Raw genomic sequence first — 13060 nt, 5'->3', positions numbered from 1 at the left:
AAAGACTGATATTGCCTAATAGACACCCTAGAAACAGATTAAAGAAATAAAGCTGGAGAAAAAGACATCCCTATAGTCCAGCTCCTTCACATTCTTGGGCAAAGCAGTACAAGCATTTCAAGCCCTTTTGGACAGCTTCACTTTATCTGTATGTTCCTCTGGCCAGTGAAAAATCCTTTTCTGTTGTACATCTCATGAGAGACAGAGTTCTTGTTTACATTTTCATTTCTGGAATTCCTATCAGGAGAAACTCCTATTGTTAGAGGACACTTAGGAAAACTAGTTTTAGGTGTGCATTTAGTTTTTTGCTTAGGAGTACCTTGCATAAAACTCCATCTCATAACCCATCACAACCCCAGCATGCAGTCAGCTTTAGCACATTTCAGGTGCAAAACCTTCCATTGTGCAGATTTTCAGTGCTTTTTCTTTAGAAATTAGACTCCATATTTACTGCTCCTGAGATAAGACTTCCCTTCCCTACTGATATGCAGCTCTGCACACTGAGCTGAGTCTCAGCTAGGAGCACCTGGGAAAGAGCAGGCAAAGTACACAATTCCCACATTCCTCTTGGGACAAGGCTCTTCCAGTTGCATTGTGAAAAGCACCAATTTTCCTACACAAAAACTGCAGGACCAAGTTCAAGCATACCACCAAAACCAAGAAAAAGTTCCATTTTTTTCCTAGGCAAGTAGTTAAGGCCTAAACCCTCAGTTTTACCCTTTAGAACTCATGTAAATAAAAACCTAAGAATTTTAAGCAGTTTTCTCATACAAGGAGAAATGAAACTAAGCAAAAATAAGCCAAAACCAAGTTGTTGCTTTTTATTTTTTCCCTTCCCTAAAAGGGGCTGAAATTACTCTTAAGCTTTGGGACATATTTGTAGGAATTCATGGAGGATTCTGTCCTGCGCACATGGTTGAATTTTACTGCAGACGCTTGACTCTCACTTAAAGATTGATTTACACAGGGACCTTAAATAAACAAAAATAACTTCCACACTGTCTTCAGGAGCATTTTTTCATTACAGAATTGCAGCAAGGACAGTTACAAACTGAATAATTCCTGGTTTGATCCCCAGAGAGTACGACAAGGGGAAGGAGGAAGAGGGAAGAGATGGCCTGTAGCCACCTTTGTTTCCTTCCTACCCCATCTCCATGCAGATGCAGCTGAGGATGAGCACAAAGACTCAACTCCCCAAACTACCAAAGGCTCAGAATCCCTGAGTGCAGTAAAGATCCCAGGGGCTCAAATGGGAGATCTGTCACTGGATCCAGAGAGTAGCACAATCCAACAATTATATCCTGCAGCTCCAAGTCAGGAAATCACTTAGACATGAGACTAAATCCATCCCTATCAGGGAATGCAATTAAACACATACTTAAAATTCAGGATGGCTGTAATTGTCCTTCATGAACAAAGATGCATTCCTGAACTCAGGCCTTCTTAGTTTTCAAAAAACCTTGAAAATGCAAATCTTACTCTTACAACGGATCTAAATCCTCTTAAAAAGTTCTTCTATAGACCTAAGTGGCTATAAAACTTTAAAATTAGTTTAATCTATTTTTCTGACCTCAAACACAGGTTATTTTCCACTAGCACTGGAGCAGCTCTACAATACTCAATGTTCCATGAAAAAAGTCATTTTCCACCATGAGTGGCCCTGGGACAGCAAATGTTATGGAAAAAAACTCTAGCTCCGGATGGGACTGCAAAACACGTGTTTAAAAAAAGAGAAAAAAAGGAATCTGCACTATAGGGTGTCCTTAAAATATTCAGTGTTCAAAAACAAATTTCCTCCAACCTTGAAAGCCCTGTGAAATATTACACACCATAAAAACCTTGGCCTACTAACTACCTGCTCTAAAACACTGGATATGTCTTCAGAAATTTCTCCCCCAGCTACGTAGGATCTCATAAAGTATTCTGAGTTTCCCATTCAAGAGCAAGGCAGAACTGTGCTGGCACAAAGCACATTCTGCTGTACTTCACTAGAACTTTACCTTATTTCAGCAGCTAAATTTGCATGTCTGCCTTTGAGAGGAATCAATTCTGGGTCAGCTATACCCACACAATGAATGCCACCTGATTTTTATTTACTCTACACCCCTTAACACCTCCAGTGCACTGAGCATAACCTACACAGCAATTGCTTCCACTGCTACACCTTTGTATTTTCTCCAGCAGAATTCTCAAACTGCCTTTATATTCATCTGAGCTATGCTTGGGCAATCAACTTCCAGTGAACCCTAAAAAGCCCAAACCTGCTGCTACTGAAATTACCTGTATGAACCCTGCCAGCTTCACCAGGAACAAACCAGCATGGGGCATTTTGGCACTCAGTGTTATCCCCAGCCTGCCCTCTGACACTGCTCCTTCTCTGGCAACCTCTCCTGCTTCCTGCCAGCCTTGCAGCAGCCCCTCTTCCTAGGTGGCAGCAGCATCTGGCAGGATTTAGGTATTCTTACCAACATCTGGTGACCTCCTTAGACAGGTTCCCAAAGCAAGACCCCTTCCCACCCCACTCTTGCCATGGCTCTGTCAGGTTCTGTTTAGTTCTCTGGCTGTCAAAGGGAACTTAATCTTTTTTCCAGCTGTAGAAGTTTAAGGCTGATATTTTTCAAAATCAGGCATTTAAAATAAGGCAACTGTATTTAGCAACTAATGACTGCTAGAGTGAATTGTGCAGTGAACCCCCAACAAAGACTCAGTTGGTATGCATTAGGGCACTTCCACGATTCAGCACTGTTAGCAGAGACTGGTTTACCCAGCTGGTGTAATTATATAATTATACTTTCACTTCACTGAATAGCAGTGCTGCATCACCAGGGATCACGCTTGATCATCAGATGTTTGTCATCATAAAATAGATACACATACACATGGACTTCAAAAATATTATTTTATCAGAAATCAAAGCACTATACAAGAATTGCTATCCTTAGTTAGACCCTGCATTTTCTGTCCAACAATGGGCACCTGGGGATGTGTAGGCAGAGCACAAAAATCATGTCACTTATTGAACAACCCTTCCTCAAAATACCCTCCAGAAGTAGCCTTTAGCTCGTGCCTGTTTCCCCTACTGCTCTTCTCCCTACCTCTTTCAGCTCTACTGTATCATTTTTGAGATGAGGTCAGCAAGTTGCAAACAGGATTCACCACAGTTTTAAAGAATGGCCCATTTATATTTTCTATTATTTCATCCATTCCTCTGCCATTAGCTTTGGTTTGGACAGCACCCAGCAGGTGTGCTGGTGTTCCATAGAGCTGAGAACCATCCCTGCACAGACCCTTCTCTGACTGCCACATGCACTTGTCTACCTTTAAGGTTATTTGTTCTATATGTACATTTATTCTGCAAATATCAGCTTTGAACATCCTTTGAGCTCATCTAGCTTTTAAATGTTACTTGTGTGATCATCCTGCTGCAACTCTTTGGAGGGAGTTTTAGATACATTAGCCTTTATAAATCTTTATTCTTTTAGTTGACAATTTTAGTCAACTCACTGATCACATTTCTTCTGAGAACTTTTATAAAAATATTGAGCACTAAAGATCCCAAAACAGCCTTTGGGGCACCCTACTCTCTCTTCACTGTAAATTTAACCACTTGTTCCTCTCAGTCATTTAAGTAGGTGCTAACCACCAAGGCAACCTCCTCCTTTTCGTAATTAGAATTTGTTAAACTTGGCCTAGGCAACTTCTCAACAGCTTTTTGCAAACTGAGGTAGGATGTATTTGAAATTTTACCTTCCTCTAACACAAACCATCTTAACCCTTCCTGAGCTAGAAATTTAAGGGAAATTTCTTTTCAAATCGGCAAAGCCATGAGAGGAAAAAAAACAACACCATGCTGTAAACAATTTCAGTTTATGGATTTCCCCCACCTCCCTGAGGCCCTATCTGCCTCAGAAAGGAGTGGAAGGCCTCAGGAATGTGTTCATACAGAGACCTGGTGGGTACCAATGTCCCAAAAGACACCCAATGTGTGTTTGGATGAGGGTTGCTTTGAACTGTGCAGTCAATCTTGCCTGGACCCTCAGCCCATACTGCCCATAGTATTGGCAAAGTGTCAGGTATAGTCCCCAGGCACACCCTTCTGTTTAGTCATATCCAGTTTTTAGGTCCCCAGACTGTTACAAGACACAAAGCAAAGCACAATGAAGCTTTTGAACATCTTTCAGTCCTTCCTGCTTAAGCCTGATCCCAACAAAAACTCTAATGAGGAAGCACTTACTGTAAAAAGCATAAGAGCAAAAGATTTTCCTTCTATTATACTAATTATAAATACTGTCATTCCTTCCACATAAAATAAATCTGAACACACTCCTTTAAACTTTTGAAATCTATTATTAATATCCTTTAGAACATACAAAAACCCCTAAAACAAATGAGGAGCCAAAATCCTATGTATTAAACTTCTATTTCTTCACTGACATCTTCTAAAGGGGTTAAGCACAGAAGACAAAGAACAGCATCACAGTTACATTTGGAGTAGTGTGGGTAAATGAAGCAACAGATGGAAAAATCAAAACCTTGATTTTTCTGGACCTGTTTCAAGTTCCAACACTGACAGCAAATACTTGGTCCACCTTTGTGAAAACTCTGTGCAAAAAGATACAACAGGCTTTGTGTATTTCTTACAATTTTTTATCAGTATGTTATTATTAGAGAGCCAAAATGTATTCATAGGAATGCAGAAATTGGATGAAGGTGCAGATTCTACTTTTCAAGGCCTGTGTGCCAAGATATTTCAGAGCTGCAAAGTGTAAACAACCTCAGCTCGGTGTGTGTCACTTCCCTGCTCTCACCAGCAAGTGGCAGACAACGCACATTTTATTCACACTTCCACTCTTCCCTCTATTCTACTTCAACTTAGAACTTTCAAAGTTTTTACAATAAATGGAGTCTGACAGTTTTAGTTTATTTTAGCAATAATCACGAGACGGTTTTTTCTGCAGATACAATAAATGTTATCCAAGAGCAATTTGGAGCAATCAGTATTGATATTTATACCATGTGTGTTGATTGAAAAGCTCTTGGCTGTAAGAATGGAATATGAATCTACCCAGAATGTATGAATATCTTCTAACGTATGCTCGTGTGGGAGCTATAAAAGGGAGTTTATTATAATTAGTGGAAAAATAGTCTTGTTATAAACTAAAAAGAGAAAAGAAAGAGAAACCATCAGTTTGTACAGTTCAGCTAACTTTTCTTATTCTGCTCTTTGATGTTCTTCTGTTCACTAGGACATGCTGGTCTTCAGAAATTCAAAGGGCTTTTTTCAATCTCAATATGATTTTTGGAGTGTGAGAGAAAGACTTTCAAAAGGATAAAAGAACCAAATTCGAAAAAAATACTCGTACCCACAAGGCCAACGCTGTACAAAATATTAAAGTTTATATCTTCAATAAGTCAATTTCTTTGCAGAAGAAACTATGGATTGAACAATTCTGAAAATGTCCTTTAGGTTATTCATTCTACAGAAAAAAATCCTCAGAGGTCACTGCAGCCAAGAAATTTAAAAGTAATGATTCTACTACTGACATGGCACTGATACTCTTCACACATACAGACACTTGATTCATTAGATGGCTTTTCTTGTGGAGTACTGTTTTGGGGGCTAGCAGGAGTCCCAAAGACCAGATGTGACACCAGTGAGAAATCTGCATGAGTAATGTCTGTGTGGAAGGGTCCTGAATAAACTCCTGGCAGAACATGGAGAACACAAAGGCTCATCCAGTGAAGTTTCACTCAGTGAAACTCCCAGAGCAAACCCATCCTCTGCAGAGCAGTCAGGAGAAAGGGCAGCGAGGAGGAGGTGCTGCAGATCCAGCCAAGGTCTCCCTGACTCTACAAGAAGGGCTCTCTTATCATTACTTTTGTAGGTCTAATCATTCACATCATCTTTTATCAGCATTCACAGTGAAGTTCTCATCCTCCTACACTGCAAATGGACACATTTTTGGGTCCCACCTCAGAAAAATGTATCAGCATAAGGTGCTATTAAATTCAATCTTCTGAAGTCAGTGGTTTATTACTTTCCATTAAGGAAAGAAGAACAGGAAAATTCTGCTTACATCATTGAAAAAGTTTTTCTACTTCCAGACTTAGTAACATTTTAAGACATGCAAGCTCTATTTTATTCACAAACAGTAATACTTACTTCCTTGGCAGTGACAGGAAATAAAGCAATTAGATAAATCATTTTCTAAGTCAACACTGGTGTCTCAGCATAACTAAAGTTTGGCTCACCAATATATACAATTCTAAAGCATTTGGAAATCTACAGTCCCACGTGAAAATATTAATTTATATTTAAATTGCTAACTGCTTACCCATCCTAACAATATTAATATTAACAGTGTGACATGAACTCTCTGCTGAATTTGAGATGTAGGTCAGTTATACAAGGAGTTGCCAAACTATAGTTGGAAAATATTACTTCATCAAAGAATTAGCCTTGGTACAACGGTGAATAGCAGAGCCACATGTCCTAATATATGTCAGCCTGGCGCCACTATTGTATGCAGAGCTATTTGCATATATATATTTCTATCACTACCCTGGTTCAGTATCAACACCCTCTGATATGCATTTCCCAGCACATAAATGTGAGCAGCACACACTGGCTGCTCTGAGGTCGTTCTTTGCACTCACTCGCAACCTTCGTGGTTATTTGCACTTTCACACATCATCTTCACAAAAGGCTGAGCTCAGCTTATTAAATGTTTGACAGAATATTGCTGCTGTGACTGAAATATTACACTTCAAACCTCACAGATAGCAATGGTAAGATTAAAAAGAAAATAGGTACCTTTCCAGCAAAGGGTTAGAAAGTAAAATGCAACAGTGAACTGCTTAATGCATGTTAATTCTGATTGATATTATTCTTCCTCCACAGATGTTGAGCTAGAAAATATCTGTATTCTCTCATAGCTCGGCACTTTCCTTTGTTTCTTCACTGCAGCTGCAGACTGATGGATCTAAAAGGTGAGTTTACTTCACCAGCAGGTTTAAAGTTCTATTAGGCTACAGCTGGAGATTTCATTTTCAGTTTTAACAATAGTCTAGACAGATGTGCATCTCCAACAGGGTTAAGGAAAGTTCTTTGATGAGCAAGTCAGCTGGCCATGCTCACCATTGGAGCAAGACAGCCCCTCACCCTGGTGGGCTTTAAGCTGTCTAGTGGAGCCCTAGACCACTTCTTGGAAAGAAAGTCCATTTTAGGGAAACCCTGAACATACAGATGTGTATGTAAATTGAAGTGACAGGCAGAAAATAAATGGGACTGGTGTGGGTGACGTGCCTAATAAAAAAAACATTAATTATCAATGATTTTTAGCCTTCAATGGTAATTTATTCCAAGATATAAGGTAAATTTCTGATTATAACATTACAAGCAACATCACTGCAGTTCTTACTTACCTTTCACTGGACATTCAATCAAAATATTTGCTCCAATTCTTGCCACGATTGTACCTCCAACAACTGCTGAGAAACTGCTGGCTTCCAGATTTGTCATATTTAACACAGAGGACAAGATGACAGGCATCTCTTTGAAATGAAACAGATAGTAAAGCTTTATTTAACTTCTAAACATAGATCTTGCATTTAAATTCACCATGTTTGGAACAGAATTCAGTCTGCAAAGCAGCAGCCAGAAAAGACAGGTGGGACAGATACAGGCGGACTGAGTTCACACCTGCTGTGGTTTTAGAGCAACAAGACCATCTTACTGCTGTCTATTAAATCAGGCAGACTTTCATGGGCTGCCAATAAAAGAAACTATTTCACATTGCAGTGGGCATGGGTGTTTATAAGCATATATTTATACACACATACATATGTCTATGTGTATATGTATATATATATATGTGTGTGTGTGTGTGAGTGTAAAAGTCTGGTTTTGTGGAATGCCACTGTTTTACCTGCACGCAACAGCAGTGATGTTTCCATGTCAAAACCAGAGTCATTAACCACCAGGCATCCATAGGTACCAAGCTCCTTTTGAGTAGGATTCCGAATCTGCACTCTTCCAGCGGTGTCCAGGATCACCCTGCACAATAACCAAGGAAATACAAGGGTTACTACCCTGGGACAAGCCCAGCTGAATGCCCTTGCAAGAGTTACAGACAGAGCAGCAAAGCTCCTTTTTAGGAGTTTGCAGACCCAGAGCAGCACAGGCAGTCCCAGCTCTGCCTCCTCTCTGGTGGCAGAAGGGGAGCACTCAGGGATACACACAGGGAGGATTGTTCACATCTCCTTCTCCTACAGGGCTGTGTCCTACTTGCAGCCCTTGGAAGGGCAGTGCATTTGCTACCACAAACCACGATCCCCGGGGCACAAAAGTGTGAATAAATCAGAATACCACAATTAAAAGTATTAGGCTTGGCAAGAAATCGATCTCTACAGAGCAAGCTTGGTTTTCAGCAGGATTGGGGAATTCACAATTCTATGGCCTCATCTGACTTTCAAATTACTATGGGGTTGGGGTTGTTGGGGCTTTTTCAGAATGTCATCATTGAAGTTAAAGTCTTCCACCAAAACCTCACAGGTGTCTTGCGTGCCTTGTCTGCCCTGTGAGGAGGATCACAGCCTGGGGAAGAGACTGAAAATAACAACTTTTCTCCTCTGTTACATTTCTCAGTACTAAATTACATGACTTACCATACACTCAGCACATCCCAAAAACCTGCAGCTGGTGTTTTCCCACACTGAGTACATTTACATAACAGACTAACAAAAAATAATATTAAAAATACCTGTGCCTCAACAAAACAAGCTACCTCATGCACGGCTTGAGTTCATCCTTTTTTACAAACCTGACAGATAAAGACCATTTACCTCCTCACACTCTTACAGATGCAATGCTATTAACATCACTTTTGGGTCCACACACATATATGTAGATTTGTGTAGAAGAAACCTTACTAGGAAAAAATTAGGAAATATACCTACTTTGCCTTAAGCGCAAGAATATCAGTCTGGGCTGAAATTAGGAAGCAAACATACTTGTGAATAAACAAAACACCATCATGTCCACAAAAATTGAAGTATCACTTGCTACAAATTAATGCAAAATTATTCACATTTCACAAAATAAACACAACTGGTGGGAGCCACATGATTCCAAAAACATTTTCACTTTTTAAAATGGCTTAGTTTGGGTGTCTTTGCTTTAATTGATAGCCCTGCAGAAGTATATTTTTCTTGGCAGTGTATTTAATCAGTTAAATATGTTGAGAAATATCCAAAAGCGTCTTTATCATTTCAGAACCAGTTTTTTCATTACTCAAGAGCTAGCTATAATTCCAAGAGGCTCACACACAAAGTTAATGTTAATATTACCAGGTGAGCTTCTAATTTATCAGCACTGAAGTAGAAGTATTTGCTCAGCCTTGAGCAAATATCTGATTGTAACAGCTTGCTGTACTCATTTGTCACTCTCAAACGTGATTGTAATACAGGTTCTTTATTATTCTGAATTTCACTGTCCTCAACAGAAATATTTTAAAGTATTGAAAAACATCCAAAAAAGCTCATATTTTTCTTTTTCAATTCAAGTTATGCAGCTACAGTAATACCTAAATAGTGTGTTGAAGAATGGTGTGGGTACCACTGATATTTTCCCTTCTTAAAATGAGTAAGAGCTAAGACTTCTTTTCATCTGTACCATGGCAGATGTTTTTAATGTGTTCCTACTGCATTTAGTATCTGAACAAATCCAATAGCCTCTCTAATTTGAGGGTAAATCTGCTCTTTTTCTGACACAGCTGAAATGATTAAAGCAGATCAAAAAAATACAGCCAGGACATCCAAAACACTTCACCTTATAAAAATAGTAAATCGTCCTATGTAGTGTCCTGGAAAAGGCCAAGCACTTGGATGTCAGTAAAGCCAAACAACGTGACAGACACTTGAAAGAATAAAAATAAATTACTTAACTAGAAAGATGGCAGGCCCAGTGGCTATGCTTATCTCATTTTTACAACAGTATGTTCTAATATTGCACAGCAGGGTGGATTTTTTCCATCGACAGCAACATAGTAAGTCATTCAAAAGTAAAAGAGAATCTATTTACTTACTTCGCAGAGGCTTTTAATGTCTCGCCATCTTTTGTCCAAGTATATTTCACTTCACTCATACCACCTGTTTCACACAGTAGATTGACAGCATGAGTATTCTTGGTCAGAAAAACTGTATTTCCAATTCGTACAGTTACTGTTTTGTTGAAGGAAACTTGAGGAATTTCCTTTTGCCTCATAATAACTGGAACCTTCTGGTCAAACATTAACTTATCGACCGTTTTTGTGCTGAAACGTTCGGATTTGTTTGGCGATTTGCTTCGGAGTTTTGAGGAAACTTTCTCATCCTGGGCCCCCTTCCATTTTTCAGCAGTTGGTTGTGGATGCCTGGATAATTCAGCAATCAATTGGAAGATGAGCTGGGATGCCAGGTCATCGCTGACTTCTCCAGTTTCAATGAGCTGGCTCATGTTCCTCATGAGCTCCTCGAACTGAGCCGTGTCCATGCTGTAGGCACCCTGGAGAACTGCAGCCTCCAGGCGCTTGTTCCTGAACTCTCGAGAGCTGAACTCTTCTGCTGAATTGCTCCCAAAGCTCCCAAGGTTCCTCAGGAACGGCTGATCATTGACTTGCCTGTCACCCAGGTAGAGCTCGTTCTTCTTGCTCCACATTTGCCACATTTTGCTCATCTTGTGCCATTTGGCCCCGAGGCTGTTGGCCTCGTTGTGATCCGGGTGGCTGGGCTGGTTGGGCTGCTTTGGAGGGGCTGGGGGCTCGATGAGCCTGTTGTCAGTCCCGATGAGTTTGAGCACAAAGGTCTCATGCACAGAGCCTGCGATGCACCGGTACACACCGATATCCACAGCCTCCAGGGAGTGGATTTTCAGCGAGCCTGACTTAGTGATGCCAAGCCTTTTGGAGTTTTCTAAGTGCTGCCCATCCTTCTCCCAGCGGATAAGGGACTTCTGGAACCTTCTTACGGGGCACTTAATGACCACAGATGTTTTTGGGAGTAAGTAGGCTCGGCTTCCTATGGTAAAATTAATGCGCTTCTCTGGCCGTGTCTGAATATAAACTCGGTGAATGCTGACAATCTGAGGTCCATGGGCAGAAAACTTTGCTGGAAGCTTGGGCTTGATCTCTGCAAGAAAACAATGTGCTGAAACGCATCTAGTCACTGGCAGTCATGCCTAGAAAATCTGCTTTTCACAGAATGCTTGAAAGAGCTTTTCCTGACTTTGTTCAAGCCAGACTGCAACACACACAGACCTTTTATCTGAGTCACAAAAATGCAAAAATATGAACAACATGAAACCATAACATTCCCTTGCTTTGGCCAAGAATTCTATTGCTTCTTCCCCAAATCTCCTAGCAATAAAAGGATCCAGGCAACATGTACCTACCTATGTGAAGGACATAGATAGTGAACATATATATAAAGGATATGTACACAAACTATATATTACTCCATGTATATGCTCATATTCCAGTTATATTTCCTACTGTTGCCTCAGAAAGGCTAGGCATGATGGAAATGAAAAAACTGAATTTAAAAAATGTGAACACATTATCACTTTCCCCACATTTGAGCACTGTTGAGTGCAGAATGACCTAAATAAAACAAAATCTATCCAAAATGTAAGGCTCCCCTTGACTCTTATTTAAAATGTTGGCTGGCTGTGCTGGTTGCCTGAGTCAAGCCAAACTGATAGCAGTGCAGGAGGTGAAAGAAACAGTCAGTGAAGACACAGCACGTGCAACAGGCAAAGCCGCCCTGTAATCACACACTGAGGGTAATTCATTAGGGTTGAAAGATGAGTTGCTGACAATATTGTGCCAAGAAAGCAGGGAGGGAAGCGAGGGAAGAGAGAAATAAGGCAGAATTTTCAAGGCTGAATAGAGTGATCAGATGAATTACAAAAGCAGGCAATAACAGCCTAAAGCTTTGTGCAGACTGGGTATAGACACACTGGGTATTATGAAACTCCTCCTGCACTGAACTGTGGGCACCTGGATTCTGGAAGGTTTCTGGGGATCTGCCTGGATGAAGATGCTGGAAGGTTTCTGGGGATCTGCCTGGATGAAGATGCTGGAAGGTTTCTGGGGGTCTGCCTGGATGAAGATGCTGGAGGGTCTCTAGGGAGCTGCCTGGATGAAGATGCTGGAGGGTCTCTAGGGAGCTGCCTGGATGAAGATGCTGGAGGGTCTCTAGGGAGCTGCCTGGATGAAGATGCTGGAGGGTCTCTAGGGAGCTGCCTGGATGAAGATGCTGGAGGGTCTCTAGGGAGCTGCCTGGATGAAGATGCTGGAGGGTTTCTAGGGAGCTGCCTGGATGAAGATGCTGGAGGGTTTCTAGCGGTCTGCCTGCATGAGCACCACGGCAGGCTTTCCAGCAGAGCTGGGAGGCACAAGGGGTGTTTTGGATGCAGAGTTCTGGATGCCGCTGTGCTGACTCACTGCTGGCAGCAGCAGTGCCCGCTTTGATCAGCGGAGCGAGCCTGGCCGGGAGCGCCGCGCCGGGCAGGGAGGGACAGAGCGCGGCAGGACAGGGACCGCGCACCGAGCCCTTCCCGGCCGGGTCCGATCGGCCGCACGGGAAGGGTCGGGAAACAACGCTGCTGGTGCTAGAAAACAGCCCCGCAGTGCTCGGTGACCCAGCGCTTTGGTATGTGACGGAGAGAAAACTCAGAGCCCGCAGAAGGAGCTGATGGCCAGGAAATGGACACAGGGATCAAAACATTTCTCAGCTCGTCTGAATCTGAAATCGGTGCTGCTTTTCCACTTGGGAGGTACTTAAATACAAAGACAACTACGCTGATGGCACAGAAATGATACCCGAAAAACTGTGTATACATGTGCTCCAAATATGCTGTGAAGAAATAGGTGAAAAGCTAAATGCTTCAAGCATTCAATAAGTGTGTACACTATAGGAACTACACCCTGGAGTGCGTTCTTATGCTTATAAAACAAAATGGTTATTTTCAATGTTTTGGGTAATGAGTTCAGACCTGTGGGGATATCATGGTTTCATAATT

The 13060-nt window shown here is 41.4% G+C and overlaps 1 protein-coding gene across 6 annotated transcripts in view; it reads right to left on the bottom strand.

The window, feature by feature from the left end:
* The window catches only part of ADAMTSL3 (ADAMTS like 3), a 170678-nt gene that overhangs the window by 15550 nt on the left and 142068 nt on the right, over positions 1–13060 (bottom strand). For all 6 annotated transcript variants that reach the window (XM_030954940.1, XM_030954942.1, XM_030954943.1 and 3 more), the window contains exons 21-23: positions 10086–11166; positions 7929–8056; positions 7426–7554 (exon numbers count right to left, since the gene is read on the bottom strand). In XM_030954940.1, coding sequence (XP_030810800.1) covers positions 7426–7554; positions 7929–8056; positions 10086–11166 — 1338 coding nt within the window. The remainder of the gene's footprint in view (positions 1–7425; positions 7555–7928; positions 8057–10085; positions 11167–13060) is intronic.

The sequence above is a fragment of the Camarhynchus parvulus genome, chromosome 10 (genome assembly GCF_901933205.1).
Source record: "Camarhynchus parvulus chromosome 10, STF_HiC, whole genome shotgun sequence".
Classification (NCBI taxonomy): domain Eukaryota; kingdom Metazoa; phylum Chordata; class Aves; order Passeriformes; family Thraupidae; genus Camarhynchus; species Camarhynchus parvulus.
This window is presented reverse-complemented; position numbering and strand designations above follow the sequence as displayed.